Source organism: Papilio polytes, unplaced genomic scaffold, assembly GCF_000836215.1.
Source record: "Papilio polytes unplaced genomic scaffold, Ppol_1.0 DF823692.1, whole genome shotgun sequence".
In the NCBI taxonomy this organism is placed as follows: domain Eukaryota; kingdom Metazoa; phylum Arthropoda; class Insecta; order Lepidoptera; family Papilionidae; genus Papilio; species Papilio polytes.
In genome coordinates, this window is record NW_013525512.1 from 983,576 (window position 1) to 1,006,087 (window position 22,512).

Here is a 22,512-nt window from a genome sequence, read left to right on the forward strand (position 1 = left end):
GCACGCCCCCGGCCTGCTCGTCTGCACGCACGCCGAACGAAGAATACACTACCGAATGCTGCTGCATGTTAGTATACTGTCTTGTCATCCATCCCAAATTCTGTTTACTCTCCTCAATTTGTGTTTTTTTCTTCAGGTTACACTTTCGGAACTCTGCCCACAACTAACAAAGATTGTGACACTCCTCCCATATTTCCTAGTCTACAACGACACGAAGAAACATTTGCGTTTCATGGAGGAGAATGAGGCGGCGGATCTGTGGATAGACCTAGCACCGCAGCAATGCACGCCGTTCTGGCCGCAGACCGACTCTATGTCGATGCACTGCAAGTACAGAGATTCTAACGTCGTGTCTCAACATTTTCCTATTACGAAAAACCATTTCACTGTTCTCAGAATGGATAAAGGGGTGAGTGTAAAATGTTATGTTCTATTTTAATAATTTTAAACACATTTTATTAATTATCTACTAATGCTTCATCTAGTATCACGACAATGAAACACAATAATTTCTTCTAATATTTTATTCAACATTAACAAAGCTTAATTCTAACAATAAATTATCTTAAAACACATAAATTATTATCCATATTTAGGAAACCGTGGTCTCTCGAGCGACAATGTGCCGTCTTTGTGGAGATAGTAGGCAGTGCCAGTAGACTTGTGAGTCCAGATTTTTGTAGCCTTGAGGTGAGCGTCACTCTGGTCTGGGTACTTGGTCTCCCGGGAGCTGGCGAGCTCCACACTGGACTGGCGTGTATTGCCATTGGATGATGGCTGATGTTGCTGAGTTGCTGGCTGTTGATTAGGTGTTGTTACCTGTTGAGCAAGTAATTATTTCGTTAGTGTTTTCTTCAGTCTTTATGACGGTTTTTAACAATAACAATAAGTTTATACTTTGCAATCTAAATTTAATAACTTGCTTAGTTTAAAATTCATTATTATTCAAATTATTTTTCCACTTAAGCAACTGTTATCCTAACTGCTAAAAATTAATTATAATATTCAACGACGGTATTATTCGAATTTATTAGACCATGTAGACTCTTAATACGTTATACAACAAGAAGCCGCAATTATTTGCATTACTTAATCTGAAATATAACACTTTGAAAGTAAAAATCATCATCATCAAGAAAATTTCTTGTTGACAGACAATAAAATTACGGAATCACATAATTCGTTCGTTTCGATATTTAAAAAATCAATACTCACAGTATAATGCGGTACATTGTAAGAACTGACGGTATGCAGCTTCGAATCGTAGTTCATTAGGGGCAGGCTGCCAAAACTCTCCACTTTGTACGAACTGGGGTCAGCCTTCACCACAGCAGGGTCGTTATTAGTAAAGGACACATAATGGTCTTCGTATCTCAAGTTAGAAGGCATCGGTAACTGTTCCTCTTGCATTACTTTACCATCAGTGAATATACTTGAACCCGAGTTAGAGCCCAGCCCATTGATTGCTTGTTGCATATAACTGTCTACTACAGCGAACTGCTGGTTGGATTGTCCTTCACTCGGTGTTGGAGAATAAAAATGTAAGTTTCCAGTCTTTTCTGGGGTATCTGGTACTACAATTGGTCTAGATTCTGAATAGTTTTCGTTAAAACTTGGGTTTTCTGTTGGAACGTAATCACCATTCGGCTTAATGTATGGACCGTTTAGAGAAAATTTATTGCCATCATCAAGATCGTCGTTAACTTCATTATATACGGGTTTAGGGATATCTAAAGGTTTATCATAATCTTTTTTAAATTTCTCTTTAGCTAGTGTGTGTTCGACGATTTTATCTAAATCTTTTTTGGATAAATATTTGAGAAGATTATTTATGTCTTCATCACCAAGGCCCTCGTTAGTCGGTCGTCTGCTGTATTTGTGTGGTCTATGATTAGGTGGTTGGTCTTCATCGTCCATCATGTGGCTTGGCGGTGGCGTATAGGAGAACGCGCCATGACTTGAGTAACTCATAGGAGGTCTTCTGTAAAACCTCTGCGGTGGACTGGAGTAGTATTTGGCACGTTTAACTCTAATAATTTCTGGCATAGATGAGTTCGTATCACAAGGCCTATCGCATAATATTCCGACAGCACAGCACGTTAATATAAACACAATAAATAGTCGCATCGTTGCGATTGTTGCCGCGTCGTCTGAAAACTGAGAGGAAGTGAAATTTACATGTAAATTTTATAAGTGCCGTTTTGAAAGTGGTGTGAATTGAGTTAGAGCTCGCGGGGACCGGCTATGACGTAAGGCGGGTCATGACGGTTTTTGATGCTAGTAGATTTGGGTATTAAATTTTTAATTTTAACATTTGTTATAATTGCAAAAATGTACTGTTCTCCTAAATGCATATAAACTAATGGTATGGGGTTTGTTCCATTTAATAATTCATAATACTTTTATTTATTGTGTTCTTAGAAAACAGAATTTTAATAAATTAGTAAATAAAATATATCAACAGTTCAGTGACCTCAATTTGTTTTCACTTTCATATAACACACAGTAGCAAAGACATGAATTTATGAATTACGTATTTGGTATCTTGCAATCGATATTTACTTTAACAATTTTCATGTAAAGTCGGAAGACTAGTTATTACAAATAACTAGTTACTTGTTTAGCGACTTCCTGTGAGGAATGTAAACGTAACTAATATTAACGGATTTCGTTTACGATTTGGCAGCGACAAAGAAGTACGTTTAATTTGTATAGATTCCAGTTGCTTTTTCTGTTTAGTAACATGTGTATTATTCCACAGTCTGCAATCTGCGTGGACGTAACAGGGGGAACAGATCGGCCGTTCATCATCACATTTAAGTCATACTGCGCGGGTGACGCGCCAGTCCGCATTGAAAACCTGTGTGAGGATCTGTTCCTTAAACTGCACCAGGCGGACTGCGGCCAGGTGGCGCTACTGAGCCCTCATCAGAGCCTTCTTTACACCTGGGACGACCCCGCCAAGGAGAGAAAACTCATGTGGAATATCTACAATAACAAGGGAAAGGGATTCCTTGCTGACTTCTCTCAAGATGGGTGAGATGAAAATTTGCTAAACTCGAAATAAAGAATGAGTAGATACATTAAAATATATTTTTTTTTAATTTTAACAGATACGGCGAGGAAAAAGTCAGTTTCCAATCGGTGAAGCATTCCACCCTGGTGGCGACTAGTAGCGTGACCTCCAAGCTGTCATCGACACTCAAGCGCCTAACCCCCAAGTCCCCTGAGCCCTGCTCCTCTAGTAGTGATGACTCCGATAGCTTTGAACTGCCTGATAACCTCGTAAAAACCAAGAAGATGAGGAAAGACAAAGTTATAGTCTATTGGGTATCTTTTATGAACGGCTATCAAAGAGTTTACGCATTAGCTCAGGATGAAAGAATAGCACAACAGTACAGAATGATGATAGATTCAGAACGGAGTAACTACGAACTATATTTATCCCTGTCTAGCGTGAGCTTATCAGTATGTGTTGAAACTGGAGTTGGTGTAAAGGAATTGGCCTACATAAGCGTCACAGACTCCCTCCCGCGCTGGGAGGTGAACGTCAGCAACAAATGGAAGCAGCTGGCGCCCGATCTCACCGCGTGGATAGAGGATAAATACCAAACCGAACAGAAGAAGTGTAACCTCAAAGACTTCATTCACATAGACCTGGAGAAAATGCAAATGACGAAGCCATTTTTCTCTGAATTACGAAGAACGTACAATCCCGCCGTTTGGTTGCAGCTCCGCAAATCTGACACGTATTCATATTGTCACCTAAAATTGCAGAGATTCCAAATAGACAATCAACTGTACGAAGCCGTCTACCCCTGTGTACTCTACCCTGCTTCTTTGCCTACGCATTTAAAAACTAAGGATGTTAAACCGTGCATAGAGGTTGTTGCTTTGAAACAGTACTTGCCTAATTTAAACCAAGATATTTATAAATACGTGAAAGTATTAGTCCAGGAGTTTTGCGTGAACCTGGACAGGGGATTCGTTAATTATATTTTTGATATGTTGAACCACTGGAAGGTGGAGGAGAAGCCGGCCGTGAGGCTGCGAGCTGACTTGGCGTTGATTCACATGCCGCTGACAATGCTGGCCATAAAGAGCCAAACGAGCGCACAGAAGAACGTATTCTTCGAGTATGTGCATCTGTCGCCACTGAAGCTTGTGTTGAGTCTGTCGTCTAGGGGATACTTGGATACTGCAGACAGTCCCAATCGATCGCAGTACGGCATTCAGAAAGAGAACCGACCAAAATTGTTCAACAGTGATTTGCTTGAGTATCTGTTCAATTCTTGGGGCTCGTCGCTTTGTGACATGAAGGATGTCGTAATCAAGTAAGTTAACTTAACTTGTTTTACTTTGACAGATCTATTTTTGCATTTACCATTATTTAATGTGCTACAGGATGTCGTATTTGGAGATGCGGCAGGCGCCGGTCCCGTGGGCGGGGCTGTTGGAGGCGGCGTCGCGGCACTACTGGCTGCAACTGGTGCAGCAGTTCTACGTGCTGGTGCTCGGCCTCGACGTGCTCGGCAACCCCTACAGCTACATTGGCGACTTCTCCAAGTCCCTCAAGCAGTATTATGAACCCTGTTTGGTAAGATTGTAGTCAGCAATATTGCTATTTCTCGGGATTATTACCTCCAACTCTCTTTTATGTGCTAATTGAGTTTTAAATATAGAAATATTGGCTTTTTCCCGCATCCGCGTGGAATTAAAAACCAAAAGTGAGTAGCTTATGTCTTCTACCAGACTGTCCTCTATATCTATATAACAAATTTCATCGAAATTCGTTACGCGGTTTTGGCTACAAAGTCTAAAACATCCGTCCATCTAAACTTTCGCATTTATAATATTGGTATTAGTATGATTGCACTCTACTTTTACTAGGACTGTTATGTTACATCCTAATTACTAAACCTTTAGTCTAGTCTGGTTCACGTTACGTACAGGGTGGCACATGCGCGCGGCGACTGTCGAGTGCGTCGCGCGCGGCACGCGGGGCACGCGGCGAGGCGGCGCTGGCGTGCTGCCTGGCCGACTGCAGCGCCGCGCTGGTGGAGACCACGCCGCGACCTCCGCCACAACGGAAAAGACCTGGTAATTCATACTTCAATATTTTAAGGGGGATGTTAAATAAAAACCGGTGTAGAGTGTAAGGGGATTAAAGTGAACAGGGTTTTCTTTAAAAGTTTTCTAGAAGACCTTAAACATGGTTACTGCTTTATAACAGTAGAGCAATTCTGTTTTGTTATTTTTTTCAAATTCCGTTTAATATTGGATTATCGGTTATCAGCTGCATATGAGCTATCCTTGTTCCTATTACCTATAGGTGAGGAGGGGTCGGTGGTAGACAACGTGCCGGCGGCGGTGCTGGAGGGCAGCCGGCGCAGCGCGTGCGGCGTCGCCCTCGCCCTCACCGGCCTCATCGCCAGGCCCACCCTCGGTGAGTGCCTCACACGTGCCTCATACATCTCACACACTGCAAGCCGCATGATCCACTTAGGTTTATTGATTTTATAATTAAAACATGTTAGTATAGAAAACATGAAATATCTTACTATTAAACCTTTTGGGTGATTTAAAAAACTTTTTAAATGCCTTTTCTTTTATAAATATTTCCGCACTTTCTGTACCTTGATAATGGTAATGGCTTTATGAGGTTTTAAATGTTTTTGTTACATTTAGATGAAAAGCATGGTAATGTTGTTGGATAACTTTTTCAAAATGGATTTTTAATTCATAATTCTACTTTACAAGTTGCATGATACACTTTTCTACGTTTAAGTACACAACTTGAAAGTAGTTTAGTTTTCGATATCTCACGATCTCATGAACATTTTTCTCATTGCGCTGTCCGTGTGCGCTTGGTGTGGACCAGTAGATGAGGACTGTGCTATTTTGAAACGTAAGTAATATAGAGCATGCAGCATCAACTTTATTCCATTTATTGTGTCCATTAAAATATCCTATTAAAATCAATTACTTTTGTTACTGTTGCAGACCAAAATAAATTTTAGTTCTCTTCGCTTTCTTAACCTTTTCTTATAAGGAAAGTAGTAAGGGAAAACAGATTTGGTAAGAAGGGAACGTATAGAAAAGTGATATATCACCTTATTGTTCTTTACTCTGCAGTTTTCAAACTTGTTGCAGATGCTTTTGTGATGCAGCAGATGTGATGCTTGCTTGTTTGCCGTCTTTTCCTATAAATGTAATTAATGTTTGGAAATGTATGACGGTGTAGACGTGTGCCGAGAGGCGACGCGCGCGGCGCAGTGCCCGCAGCTGGGGTGGCGCGGCGCCGAGGCGGGGCTGCGCGCGGCCGCCGAGCGCGCCGCCCGCCTGCCCGCGCGCCGCCGCCTACCGCGACACTGCCCCCGCGCCGAGGTTCATACCCACTCTCTCATTACTTACAGAATGTGCCTTATACTAATCCACCACACACACCAAACGCAACCTAGGTCTGCTATCCTGCAGTTTTAATGCTCCTGTATAAACAAGATTGTACAGGCAGAATCAGCCAAACATTGATTCCATTCAAGCTGTTTGTTCTCACATAATTGGTTTTAAGAGTTCAGTAGGCAGTAGCAAAGTATCAGAGTTTAGTATAGCAAATGATGTTTATTTTGGTACGTTATGTGCAGGGCGTGCGGGCGTACGATGCGTGCGCGGCGCGCGGCGCGGCGCTGCTGGCGCAGCTGTCGCGCGGCCACTACGCCGCCTGCGACGGCTACGTGGCGCACGTGCACCTCGCCCGCGCCTCGCTCGCCACGCTGCTGCTCACCACACAGTCAGTTCTTCCTCCTTTTTTGTCCTCCACATAACTCTATCATACGTCATCCCAGTCATCAATCCCTTCTTATCTCTCAAAAGATATTCGACCAATTGACAGAATCCTCGTCATGTTTAACTAAAATTTGACAGGCACATATTCCTGGTGCGTGGCGGCGGCGGGGGCGGGGGCGGAGGCGGCTGGCATATCGAGTGGGTGGTTAAACTGGACGACCTCATCGGCCCACCCGTTGTTGAAGGAGACAAACTCATACTGAATATCAAACAGGTAAACACTCTAACTTCTATCTTAATCCGAAGTTACGAAAAGAACAAGAGATGTTGTGAACGTGATCACATGCTTGCCTCGATAAATTAATTTTATTATTGTCCAACTGATCTGTATGAAACTTCATGATTTTTGTAATAATAACAGGACGAAATGGTCAGCTATTTCTCGACTGATGAGAAGGTGATCGAGATATCAGACGCGGAGGTGCTGCAGTGGCTGAAGACGAAGATAGAATGCGCCCTCATACACGCACTGGAAGACAAACGATGTCCCATAGAATAAACAAAGATCTCTTTAATTTTAATTTTGAGTCAATGTTTAAAAAAAATGTAAGATTATTCATGTCGGATATACTTAACTCGTTCAGTGAAACTGATATTAAGTTTGATAAAACAAAATAATAAAAAAGTATTGATTTTTATAAGATAATTTATAAGCAAAAACATCTCAATGTAATGAACCCGACTGAAAAACATACATTACTAAACAAATCAAGGAATTTGAAATATTGTTAGCATTACATTATGAAGATTATGTAAGAGTAAAAATTAGATAAGGTTATCATATTTCATGCCTGTTAATTTCGTTTATTATTAGAATACAAACATCGCTGATCTCTAGTCACTAGTTAACAACTTTTATAAAATATATCTTGTGGCCATAGATCCCAGTCAGCACCCTGGTGTATGCTGTTCGCCGACGACATTGTTCTTGTCGGGGAAGATGCGCTTGAGGTCCAGAGTAGACTGGAGAGATAGCGGGATAAACTAGAGACAGCCGGCCTGAAGATAAGCAGAGCGAAAACGGAGCAGCTATTCTGCGACTTCGGGGGCTTATCTAGTTTTATCCCGATTGCCTTAGATGGCGCCCATCTTCCAGTTTGCTCCGACTTTCGGTACCTCGGCTCATTAATCCAAAACGACGGCGATATTGACCGTGACGTGAGAAATAGAATAAAAGCGGGATGGATGAAATGGCGACAGGTTACAGGTGTAATATGCGACCCGCATATTCCCCTTAAAATAAAGGGGAAAATTTACAAAACCGTCGTAAGACCTGTCATGATGTATGGATCTGAATGTTGGGTAGTGAAAGGGACGGATGAAAGGAGAATACATGTAGCGGAAATGCGAATGTTAAGATGGATGTGTGGGGTAACACGATTGGATAAGATACGAAATGAGTATATTAGAGGAAGTTTGAGAGTAGCCCCCGTGGTTGAGAAAATAAGGAGTAAAAGGTTAGAGTGGTATGGGCATGTTATGAGAAGGGATGAATCGCATGTGACAAGAAGGATGTTAGTTATGAATGTGGAGGGGTACATCGGTAGAGGTAGACCTAGAAAGAGATGGATGGATTGCGTGAAAGGTGACATAATCAAGAAGGGAGTGATGACTGAGATGACGGACGATAGAATGCTTTGGAGGACGAAAACCCGGTGCGCCGACCCTACGGGAGTAGGATAAGGCAGGGGAGATGATGATCTTGTGGCCATAGATATATAATTTTTAGATGGAGAGTTTCATTCAAATCTAACAAATCAAGAGTAATGAAAAGACCCCCAAAGGGCTATTGCCTCTCTATTGTGATTGTGCCCCATATTAGCGATCTGTAGATAATAGTCTGTGGCTAAAAAGTAATTTCTATAAATATTTTATTTATTTAAAATTTCTAATCTGTATTTTACTGCTAAAATGAATTGCTTGTGATACACTGGTTTCCTATTTATATTTTAAATAATGCTTTTTAATAAATATATTTTAATTGTTATTTTATGTGACAGAAATAGATAATTACCAAGACAATATAATGACAACTAACTGAACGTTTTTCCTCGCAAGTTAATTGCACAAACATATAATTTAGCAGTACTTATATTAGTCTTATAATTTCAATTCAACTGACTGTGAAGAGTTTGTAATTCAAGAATTCTAACCTATAACTTTTTAATTTTACTAAGAGAAACTATTTGATAACTGTGTTGTTTACAACTAATTAAAAATAAGCTTTGATGTTATTTTTAGTGTCATTAAATGTTGTTCTCTAAAAAGTAAATCTGTAGACTATACTTGGTTAGAAAACAATTCAAATATTTTGTCGGCTCGGAACACAATGCTAGGTGTAGATTCGTGGAAGTGCACTGCGAACGCGCTCTGACCTTGAGCCGACAAGATATCTGAAATGACATACCTAACTAAATATGTAAACTTTTACATCGAATAACATGTTTGAATAAATGTTTTCTTAAGGTGAAACCAAAATAAAATGAACTCTTAATTTGTGGTTTTTATTTCAAATACATAACAGAATATATAGGGCATTTAAAAATATATTACAAAGTGCAAAAATTAGTACAAATTCTCCATTATATAAAACTTAACTCTTATCCTTCTGAACTTTCTCCACTAGATCCGTAATCCCCTACCAAAGATATCTTTTCATTCTTTTTTAAAACATCTGTACTATCACCATTAATTGTAGGACATTTTTCTGTTGATTTATTTTCATTTTTACATTCACTTTTCTTAACTGTAGAACATTCTGTAGAGTCTTTGTTTCTCTTTATTGTTATACCAAGAATATTTCTCGTAAGTGGAGAACTTTTACTTAGCGATTCCTCCTTTTTTAACCCTCCAAAGCTTGTTATTAGTCCACTAGAGCTTGGTAATGCTGGACTATTAAGGATTTTGATTCGAACATTTTTATGACTCTCTTCAATACTCCGCGATGGTCGTAATGCAAGTAGTGATGCTAAGTTTTTATCTTCCTCGCTTTCTGGCAGTAAATTAATGTCAAGAGATGATCTGTTTAGCAACAGACTGTCAGTAATTGCTGATTCTTCTAATTCCTTCCTCCTTTTCTGAAAGGAATCATATTCACTATTATTACTTAAACAACTAAAAGTCCAAATAATTAAATAAGCCACTTAGTTAATATTGTACTGCAAACTGGCACCATAATCTATACTATTATAATAAAGCTTAAACACACACTTCTTTGTTGCCTAAGATGTCAGTAATTACAGCATATTTTTGAATAATTCTCTTTTAAATAAAAAGCCCTACACTTATGTCATGCTTTAGGCTATATATTTTCATGCCATTAAACTTAGGGGGTAAATATTTTATGTGGATGAAGTCGCATGGGAACAGCTAGTAACTCTATAAGTTGCTACAAGTTTTTTTGTCTTACTGCATTACATAGGGTAGGAAATTTCCTTAACTGTACAATTTCAAATAATTCCATACCCTAAAATCCCTACGCAAAGAGCAATTAGCTTCATAATCATCTTTCCAAACAGTTTCATTTCTTCCAACAAGTTTTCCGAGCCTCGGCTTATCCAGTTTACTGAGATCCACATCACCAGTTTTATGTTCCAACTTGAACATAGCATCATCAAATAACCTTTTCTGAGTCTCTTTTGTTTCAGGCACAATTTGACCATTCTCGGTCGGATCCCAGCGATTCTCCTGGCGTCTTGCTCCAGATACTATAACATAATCTAAATTCTGAAAGATACAACATAAACATGAGACAAAAAATAACTTTTAGCTATTAAAACAAATACAGATAACACTTGGATACATTTCATTAAGGTCACTGCAGCAGGGTTTCAAAAATTGAATATTAATTCAACTTACTCCTGGATCAGTTTTAATTTCAAAATGATTGTCACACAAATGACATTTCATTCTAAATTGATAAACAGGAGTACTGTAGTACATTCCAATTTTCTTCTTCTCCGCATTGTACCTAACACCCATACCAATATGGTTTTTGCAGCCATCACACCATATGTTGTATGGCATCTCAAATCTTATAATTAAGATACCCATGTGAAGTTTCCTTGCTCTTTCTCGTAATGCATGAGTCCCTTGGAATTTGTTTAACCCCCCGACTTTAGGATCATAGTCAGGGGGATAGTAAAGGTTTTGGCCCTTGCGTTCTCCCATTTTGATACTACCACAGGACTAAGTATTCTGAAAATATTAAAATAAGACGTAAACAACAAAAACAATTTTTATGATGATAAAACTGGTAATTACGTTGTAGTTAAGTTAACATATTTAGCCAATGGAACAGTTTCAATTACCTTAGAAGTACATGTGCCGGTTATTATTTTGTTATTAAGTAATAATAGAAAAACATAAATTAAGTTTTAACTTTATTATTTCTTTCACAAATATGTCAGGTACAGAATGTTAATGTGACATGTGTGAGTGTGACAATGTGTTCAAGTTACCCAACAGAAATATTAAAAATTAAAACGACTTCTTTTAAACAATGCACTTTTAACAATGTTTGACTATACTCAATAAAAGTAATATTTTACTTTGTTTCTGTATCTGCTATTTATATTGTTTATCCTGAACTATTCCAAACCCAAATTTGTAAGTATTGCCAAAACATGTATTTCGGAGAACACAGTTCCATATCTGGCAATAATGACAGCTGTTTGACACTTGATTATTTTCGAAAGAAAATCTCATATAATAATTTGTAGATTTTGTACGTTAGTTAATAGTTCCTATTATATTTCATCATTAATATATTAAAATCAGTGCCTAAATTGAGGAATTTAATGTGGGGTTTAAAAAACTATAAATAGTTTAATCACAACTTAGTTCTAGTTGGCAGTTTAGTCTAGATCGTGATGTTAGTTTAGCTCGTATATTTTGGGTATAAGCAGTCATGGGTAGGAGCCAAGATCCTGCTTGGTCCAAGGGCACGGTCGCCCTGACTGCGGCCCGAGAACGTGGGGATATCGAACGCAAATTCCAAAACGATTTGACAGTGACCCGTAGTATGATAGACCGATTGGGTCTCGAGAAGGAACTTCACGGGCACATGGGATGCGTGAATTGCCTCGAATGGAATTACGATGGCTCGTAAGTCCACCAGTTTGTTATATATTTTATCATATAATAGTGGGATTGTGTTAATTCGTTTTTACGTCACAGTATATTGGCGTCAGCTTCGGACGATCTTCACGTCATTTTATGGGATCCCTACCGATACAAAGAACTGCACAAAATTGCCACTGGCCACACAGGAAATATTTTCTCTGTGAAGGTGAGGATATATTGTGAACATTAAGTTTATGATCATAAAGAGCTTTGTTTATGTTTTACTCTGTAATGTAACATTGTTCGTTCAATGTTTACATTAATGTTACAATCTTAGTCTTCAGTCTTAATTACTTTATTGATCAATTAAATGTAGTTAAATTTTTCTAATTATTTGAGTAGCTTTTATGTATTCTATTATTTGAAACTCCTTTTAGGAGTTGCAACAATTCCTTATCTCTTGTTTACTGTACAGATATGATATATGTAAAGTCATTTTAATATCAATACTCATGCTGTTGTTCAACTTCTAGAACTTTCTAGTAATTAATATTAGCTATAATTGTTATAAAGCCTAGATTGTCTTCAAATGCTTAGGTTTTTATTTGAATATTGATCATAGAGAATTATTATATTAAATTAAAATAAAAAAAATGATTTTTTGCAATTATATGTAAATTTGGTTATAGTGAAAAAAAACTTTTATACAAATAAGATTATTAATTCATCATTAATTTAATTACAAATGATTTTTGTGTAATAGCTTAAAAAATAACAAAATATTGTCTTGTAACCTTTTCAATATATTTGTGTTTATTTTTTATTCCAGTTTGTATCCAATGACACACTGGCAACTTGTGCGGCTGATGGTACAGTGCGGGTGCGCACCACGGCTGGCACCTCGCTGCTGGAGTGCTCATGTCACTGTGGCAGGGTGAAGCGTCTTGCTGCACCACCAGATAACCCTAATCTGATATGGTCTGCTGGTGAAGATGGTGTTGTTATGTTAGTATGATCATATTTTAATATTTCAATTGGAAATTGCAAGCTTAAGATATCGATTTTCAACACAATTACTTTAGTGGTTTACAAGACTATTAACATAAGTATGTTTTCCAGTATAATGTTTCTTTTGACAAATTCTCAGTAAGGGGAAATAGTGAAATTTGTAAACTGAACAATTCTTCTTTTGTTGCTTTTGACAATGAGACATAAATTCTTCTTTAAAATGCTAATTTCTATGTTAACAACAATTCTAAAAATTAAGTTTTATATGTTTTTTTTTCAGCGTTTAATTCTGTAAAACAAGTTTTCTATAGAAATATATAATGTTTTTCATTAGTATAGAAAATTATTAGACCTAAGATTAATTGAAATGGGTATGTCTAGAGTTATTTTGTGCTGTTTAACATTTTGTTGTTATTTCTAGTCAACATGACCTTCGTACAAGCCACCGCTGCAACTCGGTGAACAGCAATGTGCTGGTGAACCTGATCAAGCACTTGGGGCGGTACGCGGAGGCGAAGTGCGTGGCGGTGAACCCTCGCCGGCCGTACCAGCTCGCAGTCGGTGCCAACGACTGCTACGCGAGACTCTATGATACCAGGATGATCAAGTTGTCTCGGGGACATATGAGTAGAGAGGTAATCTTATCTTACTAATATTATATGCTAAATAATAATTTTTATATTTTTATTTTGTAGATGATTAGGTTTTTTTTGTATGTATTTTTGTTAAAATTCTTATAAAATCAATCTATATCTATACTGATGTCATAAAGAGGAAAGTTTTTTTTATTGGTGTTTAATTAAAAAGCTACTTGACGTATTTCAAACATTCTTTTATCACTAGAAATCTAAATAAACATTGAGATATCATAAGGCATTTTTTAGTTTATTTAACAAAAAAAAAAAAAAATAATACAGTTTGTATATAAGAGTTTCTTCATGGTTGTTAAAATACTTGATTGATTTTAATACCCTTTTTGATAGTTTTTACAACCAAGTTATTTAAGTTTTGTTATAAATTAACAAAAAAATTGCAGTAATGATCCAAAAATATTATAATAGATGAAATACTGAGAATCAAAGTATAAGAGAAGATAGATTTTTGTTATGTGATGTATTCCAGCATAGTCGAGTGCCGACGTCGCAGATACTGTTCGAGCGACAGAACGTGCTGTGCTCCCGCGCGGGGCTCGGCGACCCCGACAACGACGTGCCCAAGGCCGCCGTGCAGTACTTCGCGCCAGGTGACACATTCTCACAGATAAAAGGAAACTAACAAATCCATAAGCAAGCTGGATCCGAGCTTTGGTGCCAGGGGGGGTCACATTGTCGAGATCATGGACCAACCAGCACAGGGGGAGGTCATGACTCCCATGACCTCCCCCCTGGATCCGCCGTTGTCCATAAGAAACATATATGGGAATGTGGATTATTCCCAACCGTCTACCCCGCGCTGTCCCCATGTAGTAATAGATGAGAAAAAAAAGTTCCATCCGTCCCACCTTGCGCAACGAGGGGACGGTTGGAACTTATTTTATTTCATTAATGTTCCATCTGTCATCTTATTGGTGATAGAGGGAGTAAAAGGTGGGACGGATGAAACTTATTCTCACGTGGGGACAGAGTGGGGTGACGGTTGGGAATAATCCGGGAATGTGATGGTCGATAGATGTTTGTTAGAGTTTTTATCCTAAACTGCTGATCGAATTTTGATGAAATTCGCATAAATGTAGAGGATAGTCTTAAAACCGGGTAATTGCTTTTGTTTTTTTAAAATTCCATGCGGGCTGAGTCGTTATATGTAACGGGCGTGCCTGTAAGCGTAGATATGGTGTTAAGATGGAGCTAATTATAGATCCGTAGTCTCTGCTTACCCCTTTGGGTTATTGTCGTGAGTAATATTGTTAGATATAAATTGTAATGGCAGGTCACCTCTCAATGGACGCCAACGAGCACACGTTCCCAAAGAAAGCGACCACTTACGTGTCTTTTAGCAACGACGGGAATGAACTTATTGTTAACTTGGGCTCAGAACATGTAAGTTATTGTTTTACAGATTATTTACTTACATTTCGTTATTTATTTTCAATATAGTGTTAGTATTCAATGTAGTGAACATGTAGTTAAGTCCCCTTTCTTTTTCACCCTTTAGGAAAAGATGGGAAGGGAATGTCTATTGAATGGTGTAGGGGATGCTTAGGAAGGGAAAATATCATTTTCATATTTGTATCTTTATCTACCGATTAAGGATAGAAAACTTTACAATTGCACCTGATTTAAGCATTTGTTGTTTCGCTATTTCAGCGAATTTATATAGCTCGTTACCACTTTATCCTATAAAAACAATTGTTAGTAATTTATCGTTTTTATTAATTGTTTTCAGGTTTATTTATTCGACATAAACTCCGGTCGGAGGCCGATATTAGTGGAGAGCTTCATAATCCAGCACAACCACGGCAACAGGGAGGGCGAGGGTAAGCAGCCGCCGAAGAACGGTACCACCTCGCCCGCCAACGGCACCAGCGGCGCCGCCCCCGAGCCCCAGCCCCCGCAGCCGCCGCAGCCCCCGCTGCCCGACAGGATACTGCAGCTCAAGGAAGCCGTGAGCACTTATCTTACTAATATTATAAATGCGAAAGTTTGGATGGATGGATGTTTGTTAGAGTTTGTAGCCTAAAAAAGTCTAAACGGATCTCTATGAAATTTGGCATACATCTAGAAAATAGTCTGCAAAAACGCATAGGCTACTTGAAAAACTCAGTCGAATTAAGGGCTAAGAAGAATTTATATTGCAGTGGATTGGCGCAACACTAAATGATGGACATAGACGTCCCATCCCTATGACAGCTGTCAATGTCATTGTGACGTATAATAATGAGGCGCCATTCTGCCGGGAGTTATTGGCGTTTAAGTTACTTTGTTACAATAAATGCCTGTAACTACTAATGTAAAGAGGAAAGATTTGTATTTTTGTATTTATTGAAATAACTCAAAAACTATTACCAGACTACGCGGAATATCTCTCACTTCACGAGATTCTTCTGTGTGGTCGTGGTATTGCAACGGTCGAGCTGACACATTCCTGTAAAGATGTTTTATTTTTCGTTCCTACTCGCCTCCTAAATAAGATAGCTTTATTATACATATATTAAAACCTTCCTTAATAATTGTTCTTTAATATACAGCAAGAATTATTGTTATTTTTGGAGATAATAGCGTAGGAAGTGTGCAGGGCAACGAGCTGGTGAACAAGGGCGAGTACATCGCGGCGGTGGACTACTACAACAGCGCCATAGCGGAGTGCCCCGACCACGCCGTGCTCTACTCCAACCGCGCCGCCACGCTCATGCGCAGGGGGTGGTCAGTAACTGAAACACACCACCACACCACACCATTACATTATCCGACTTGAGGGACCAACAATTTTACTCAAAAACTCGTTAGTTAAGTGGTGGGAATACAAATGCCAGTGTAATGTAGTGTTCCAGTCACTGGTAAGCATTTTGGATGTGCAGCTTCAAGCTGGCATGCCAGCTACTGGTATGCATGTTAGCGGTTAAACTTGTAACTGGTATGTAAGTATTCCAGCTACTGGCATAAGTATTACTGGACTTTACTTACTAATGTTATAAATGCGAAAGTATCTCCAAAAAGGCTGGATTTCGATTAAATTTGTCACAGTTTTTAAACAAATTTGGAAGAATAGTTTCGTATTTTTTTTAATTGGGTGCAGATAAATTTTATTTATATCTATACTAATATGAACAGGAAAGATTAGTGTTTTTGTATGTACTGAAAAAACTACTGGGCCGATTTCAAAAAAAATTTCACCATTAAAAAGCTACGTTATCAGTGAGTGATATAGGCTGTATTTTATTACAATTTTTAATTTCACGCGGGCGAAGTCACGAGCAACGGCTAGTCTATACTAAAATTGTAAAGAGGAAAGATTTGTATTTTTGTATGTACCGAAATATCTCAAAAACTATTGGGTCGATTTCAAAAATTCTTTCACCATCACGAAGCTATGTTAACACTGAGTAACATGGGCTGTGTTTTTTTTATTATTTTTTTAATTCCACACTTGCAAAAGTTTATACGTATTTTGATAATGTGTAAGGTCCGGCGACACGTACGCGGCGATCAGGGACTGCTACCGCGCCATCAAGCTGGACCCCAGCAACGTGAAGTCGCACTTCCGGCTGGCCAAGGGCCTGATGGAGCTGAAGCGGCCGCGCGAGGCGCACGAGTGCCTGCTCTACTTCAAGGACAAGTTCCCGCGACACGCGGCGTCGCACGCCGTCTTCCTGCTGCAGAAGGACATCAACCTGGCGCTCGAGAACATCGAGACCCTGCCCGATGAAGGTCAGTTCAGACTTAATCTATCTATACTATTATAATAAAGCGTAAACACTTCTTTGTTCCCTAAGATGTCAGCAATTACAACATATTTTTGAATAATTCTTTATTTAATGAAAAGCCCTGCACTCGCGTCACGCTTTAGGCTACATATTTTCACGCCATTAAACTTAGGGGGTAAATATTTTGGATAAAAACCCTAATGTGGGAAAGAGACCATAAGTTGCTGCCAACATCAAGGAAGCAAGGTTGCTATGGTTTGTCATTTTGACATTTGTAATTAATTATTTGACAAATGTAAACAATAAAATAAAATTTTCATAATTTCATGCGGATGAAGCCGCACGGGAACAGCTAGACTTCATAATAATATTATAAATGTGAAAGTTTAGATGGATGGTTGTTTGCTAGAGTTTGTAGCCTAAACTACTGAACAGATTTCGATTAAATTTGCCATAGATGTAAAGAATAGTCTAGAAGAACATATAAGCTACTTACTTTTGTGTTCTAAAATTCCACGCGGACGGAGTCGCGGGCGAAAGCTAGTAATTATAAAGCGTAAACAGTCCTTTGTGACGTATAATGTCAGCAATCATTGCATATTTTTGGATAATTCTTACTTTAAAAATCCCTACAATTAACACAAGCTTTAGGTTATATGTTATCACGCTATCAAACTTAGGGGGTAAATAAATTGAAAAATCCTTAAATCATCAAGGAACAAGGTTGCTTTGATTATTATATGACATTTGTAATTTAAAATTAATTTGGTACGGATAAAGCTACAGGGGAATAGCTAGTAATAGTATTGATGAGAAATGAGGGAATAGTAATTGGTCCAGTAGTATGCGGTCAGTAAAACTGAAATTTGGTTTAAATGCTGGATGCTTGTAGCCGAAGCAGCCAGCGCTGATCTATATTAGTAAAGAGAAATAGATGTAAAAAAGGTAGTGAGTGTCGAGTAGAGTGCGGGCAGTAGGAGTGAAAGGCGCGGTTTAAATTTCAAGTGCGGGCGACCGTTGGCCCCTCCGCAGCCGAGGAGAGCGAGGAGGCGCTGAGCACGTCGCTGGCGGAGCGGCAGCTGCGCGCGGCGGCGCTGGACTACTCGGCGCGTCTGCTGGGCCACTGCAACACCACCACCGACATCAAGGAGGCCGTCTTCCTCGGCCCGCGCGCCGCATACGTCGCCGCGGGGTACGTCCACTGCGCCGCACCTCCCACCTCCCACCTTCCACCTCCCACCTCCCACCTCCCACCTTCCACCTTCCACCGCACACCTTCAACCTTCCACAGTCAGGGAACCTAGCGGTGTTCCGCCTCAAAAGCTACAATTGTTTGAACATTTTGAAAAATGTGTCTATACGAAAAAAAGTACGTTAGTGATTCACGGCTTATTTTTATTATTGTCCCTTTAATTGCGTTCACTGCTACTTAATTAGTTATTTGTAGAAAGAGGCAGAGTTTGTCTCGTTGCAATGAATAAGGCAATTTTTTCTATAGTGAAACACCGCGAATTTCCCCGACTTTACCTTGTAAGATTTTTTCTGAATTTTAGTTTGACATTTTTTATTCAGAAGATAATGCATTTTATAAGTTTAGTGTCATTATGAATTTATGATGCTCGCCGTTAAATAGTGGATGACATTTTTCTGTAAAAAATTCCCTACATTAGTATCAAATGGAAGAATTCTAGTAACAATGTAAAAGCGGGAATCGGGTTAAAAATACTTTTTAATGTGACCTATTGTATATTTAGAGTAATGTTGTGTTAAGTTCGGACGACGGCAGCCTGTTCATCTGGTGCCGCGCGTCGGGCAACGTGGCGCGCTGTCTGCGCGCCGACGAGTCCATCCTCAACTGCGTGCAGATGCACCCCTCGCTGTGTCTGCTCGCCACCAGCGGCATTGAGGCCGTCGTGCGCCTCTGGAGCCCCCGCCCCGAGGTGACCCCACACACACACCCCGCACAAACGCATCACACACGCCCCGCACACCCTATAAACCCCACACGGACCCCACGCTCAACTCGCTCCTTTGTAAGGCAGTTATTTGTTGTCAGGACGGCGGCAGCGAGTCGCGCGTGGTGTCGGACCTGGAGGGCGCAACGCATGCTAACCAGCAGCGCATGCGCAGCGACCCCTTCGAGGCCATGCTCTTCAACATCAGCTTCGCGGGCGGCGGCGAGCGCGACACGCACCCGCCCGCCTGCCGCACCACGTGCGTACACACCGACACCGACACCGACACCGACACCGACACTGACACCAACACCAAAACCAAAACTAACACCAACACCAAAACTGACACCAGCACCAACACCAACACTGACACCAGCACAACACCGACACCAACACAACGCCAACACCAACACCAACACGTACACGACATACACATGTTGTCTTGGTACTTGCAACGACAAAGCAATTATCTTTATTGACATTTTTTCCAAGTGACATTTAACAGCAATATACTATTAGTTATTGTTCTTTTAGGACGGAACACCGACAAATTCCCTGACTGTACACGATAAACAAACATGTCATATTAAAAACTTACACATTCCTATGTATTAAGTGCCTTGCAATAACATCTGTTTAGTCAGAAATTGTTTAAAGGTATTGATTTGTTATTTAAAAAACTAAGTAATTATTGAGACTGACGAGAGAGATTAAAAATGATATAAAAATATCTCTTTACTGACTATTTTTTATGTTCGTTGTGACGTCACAATTTTTTTTAGGTTATGTTGTACTCTGTCTGTGTCTCTACATGTGTTTTTATATTAAATTTCAGATAAAAGTGGGCGAGCGAGCCCCCGGGGCGCAGTCAGTGACGTCACAGCACACGTCACACTTGTACATACAGATAACATAGAAATACAACATATATTTAAATGGGTTCCCGAGACTATTATTTTTAGTTAGATTTTTGTTGTATGTATATTTTCAATAAATATGGTGCCAATATTTTATTTTGTTAGGAAGTAGGTGGATTTTTTTTGTTTTGAAGACTCAGTATATAATAGTGTACATAACCGGAATATTTTAACATGTATGTTTTTGTATTATTGGGACCTTATTTGCACTGAAATCTATCGACGGAATGACGTTTAAGATGCACTTTTACGTAATATTTTAATAAAAAATGAATTAAAGTAAATGTAATATAACGCAGAATTGTATGTAAGTTTGAATATTGATTCTCAGCAATTTGAAATATTTAAATACCTCGTGTATAACAATAGAAAATCGACCATAACACCAATGTAATAGTTTTTAAAATGCAATTACGATATTTCTGAATAAATCTGTAAGAAATAAACAGTTTTTAGCTGTCTAGTTAATAATGCCATCCCTTATATTCTCTTTGATAAAAGTGCAGCTTTGTTTTGTCTCTTTCTTGTGCCGAGTGTGCGAGCGAGAGCGGAACAAACGATAGACGCGATCGGAGTAAGCGTTCGGCTTGTGACGTCATCGCATTTTAACGACTTTTTAGTTTTTGGTTTTTGATTCTAAATTCAAATTCATTATTTTGACAATTTTAAATTGTTTGTGTTTTGTTTTTTTTTTATTATTTTAAGACACTTGTATAGGCATTATTTTTTATTCCCATACACCTGTAATTAAAAAAACACTAAGAAATTACAATTTACTCGTATTGTTAGTATTTCTGTAACTCCGTGTACTAATTATTTTTTGCCAGAATACGTTTTATTTATTACAGTAAAGATATGAAATAATTACAAAGAAGTGACGTCATTGAACTATTTTAAGGTGATTGGAACAATTATTACATTTTCATATTCAAAGTCGACCAATACGTGCATTGATATCGCCGGAACATTTCACGTTGTGATAGTTTTGTTACATTTACTGCCACTCAGAGTTTAATAAGGACGATCCTTAGTGTAGATTAAGATTAATGAATAGTAATAAAGATTCTTGTAAAACATTACATGTTGGTTAAATCGAAATTTTAAAATAATAATGAATTTCGGTAATTTTAACGCAAGCTTCAGATTGAAGATAAAAGAGTTTGTGAATTACACAAAAATACGATATTATTCGTATATCTTTGTTTATTGTGAGAAATAAGACAACTAGTGGATTTAGATATCTAAGCGAGTTAACGCCATAGAGAAATAGAACTATGTAACTTGTTGACGACAAGTAAAAATAAGTTAGCTTTAATTTAAGTTATGTATATATTTAATTCGCTAGTGATATATAAACGATTCTAAAACGTGATTTTTGTATTTTTAGAATTCCCGCTCTTATTTAACAGGATGTAAGAAAACGAGCTGCGTCAATCGTTGACTGAAATATTTGTTAATAAACGCTCTGATCATTTGATATCTAGTTTGTTTCATTTATCAAATCGTGAACAATTAACATCTTGTACTCTCTCTTTTAGCCAGCCCTCTCACAAAGTAACATCCCCTTCCTTCAAGAAGCGAGCCTACAATTTACTAAAAAGGCGGCAACGCATCTGCAGTTCCTCTGGTGTTGCTGATGTCCATGGGCGTCGTTGACCAGCTCGGTTCCGCCGCTCGTTTGCCCCTTAGCTTATAAAAAAAACGATTATCGCTATCGCTGATCAAAGTCAAAAATGTATGGAACGTTTATATAAGGTGGCAAACGAGAAAATGGCTACCTGAATCCGCCAAAATGGCGAAGCGACCGCTGCCTATAAACAATCGCAATAGCTAAAGCGTTGCCTACCGTTAATCGACGTCGGGAAGATATATTTCCCCTTCCTATCTCGTCCAACATCAAATTCACATTTCTTGCCCATCCTTTTCTTTTAATAAAAAGGGCGGGAAGGGGACTATAGTTGGGCCTCCGGCGCTCCGGAACTGACAATGTTTGATCAATCACGTGCTTGTCACATTCATTCATTTATTCCTATATATTTCGATACATTGACTCGATTCTACGCAATATCGCTAATAGGGAGTCACTTTGTCTAGGAGGCTGTCTCCCATATGGTAGTAGGATCAGCTGTCTCTATCTTTTTCCACTTTTCTCTAACGAATACATCGTGCTTCGGAACTTCGCACTCTCAAATGTGATTAACAATAGATGAATAAGCTATAGAAACACTTGGAGTACAAATGAAAGGCGGAAAGAGGCCTCAGCAGGTCGTTGGGATAAAATAATACAAAATCTTTTAAGTTATACCATTTATTTAAAAAAAACTCGACAGTGATTGTACAGGCGGTTTCAAAAATATGTAGT

The 22,512-nt window shown here is 38.8% G+C and overlaps 3 protein-coding genes across 4 annotated transcripts in view; 2 read left to right on the forward strand and 1 right to left on the reverse strand.

Moving 5' to 3' along the window:
- The window catches only part of LOC106103948 (vacuolar protein sorting-associated protein 13A-like), a 21,163-nt gene extending 13,007 nt beyond the window's left edge, over positions 1-8,156 (forward strand). Inside the window, exons 41-50 of the mRNA XM_013283866.1 lie at positions 24-409; positions 2,762-3,036; positions 3,114-4,334; positions 4,405-4,597; positions 4,953-5,100; positions 5,153-5,446; positions 6,245-6,387; positions 6,645-6,790; positions 6,925-7,060; positions 7,208-8,156. Of these exons, the coding sequence (XP_013139320.1) occupies positions 24-409; positions 2,762-3,036; positions 3,114-4,334; positions 4,405-4,597; positions 4,953-5,100; positions 5,153-5,446; positions 6,245-6,387; positions 6,645-6,790; positions 6,925-7,060; positions 7,208-7,345 (3,080 nt within the window). The 3' untranslated portion in view covers positions 7,346-8,156. The remainder of the gene's footprint in view (positions 1-23; positions 410-2,761; positions 3,037-3,113; positions 4,335-4,404; positions 4,598-4,952; positions 5,101-5,152; positions 5,447-6,244; positions 6,388-6,644; positions 6,791-6,924; positions 7,061-7,207) is intronic.
- Positions 8,157-9,377: 1,221 nt separating this feature from the next.
- On the reverse strand, positions 9,378-11,269 carry LOC106103965 (coiled-coil domain-containing protein 130 homolog). The gene is made up of 4 exons (XM_013283883.1): positions 11,157-11,269; positions 10,705-11,043; positions 10,312-10,572; positions 9,378-9,923 (listed from the first exon to the last, which is right to left on the reverse strand). Exons 2-4 carry the CDS (start codon positions 11,014-11,016, stop codon positions 9,447-9,449), a joined length of 1,050 nt encoding a protein of 349 aa, XP_013139337.1. The 5' UTR covers positions 11,017-11,043; positions 11,157-11,269; the 3' UTR covers positions 9,378-9,446.
- A 246-nt stretch (positions 11,270-11,515) lies between these two features.
- Positions 11,516-20,845, forward strand: LOC106104015 (WD and tetratricopeptide repeats protein 1). 2 transcript variants are annotated; one of them, XM_013283953.1, is made up of 13 exons: positions 11,516-11,952; positions 12,025-12,136; positions 12,740-12,915; positions 13,340-13,553; positions 14,041-14,161; positions 14,845-14,954; positions 15,301-15,519; positions 16,150-16,277; positions 17,038-17,282; positions 18,284-18,470; positions 19,050-19,218; positions 19,335-19,492; positions 20,069-20,845. In XM_013283953.1, exons 1-13 carry the CDS (start codon positions 11,756-11,758, stop codon positions 20,070-20,072), a joined length of 2,040 nt encoding a protein of 679 aa, XP_013139407.1. In that variant the 5' UTR covers positions 11,516-11,755; the 3' UTR covers positions 20,073-20,845. The 2 variants fall into 2 exon arrangements, with proteins under 2 accessions (XP_013139407.1, XP_013139408.1); XM_013283954.1 differs by having other exon boundaries at positions 18,311-18,470.
- The last annotated feature ends 1,667 nt before the right edge of the window (positions 20,846-22,512 follow it).

Coding starts and splice junctions, on each gene's coding strand:
- LOC106103965 (XM_013283883.1), bottom strand. CDS start 11,016: ATGGGAGAACGCAAGGGCCAAAACCTTTACTATCCCCCTGACTATGAT. Junction 10,573..10,704: donor AAATTAAAACTGATCCAGGA/GTAAGTTGAATT, acceptor TGTATCTTTCAG/AATTTAGATTATGTTATAGT. Junction 9,924..10,311: donor CTTTGCGTAGGGATTTTAGG/GTATGGAATTAT, acceptor GATTCCTTTCAG/AAAAGGAGGAAGGAATTAGA.
- LOC106104015 (XM_013283953.1), top strand. CDS start 11,756: ATGGGTAGGAGCCAAGATCCTGCTTGGTCCAAGGGCACGGTCGCCCTG. Junction 12,137..12,739: donor GAAATATTTTCTCTGTGAAG/GTGAGGATATAT, acceptor TTTTTATTCCAG/TTTGTATCCAATGACACACT. Junction 14,162..14,844: donor CGTGCAGTACTTCGCGCCAG/GTGACACATTCT, acceptor TTGTAATGGCAG/GTCACCTCTCAATGGACGCC.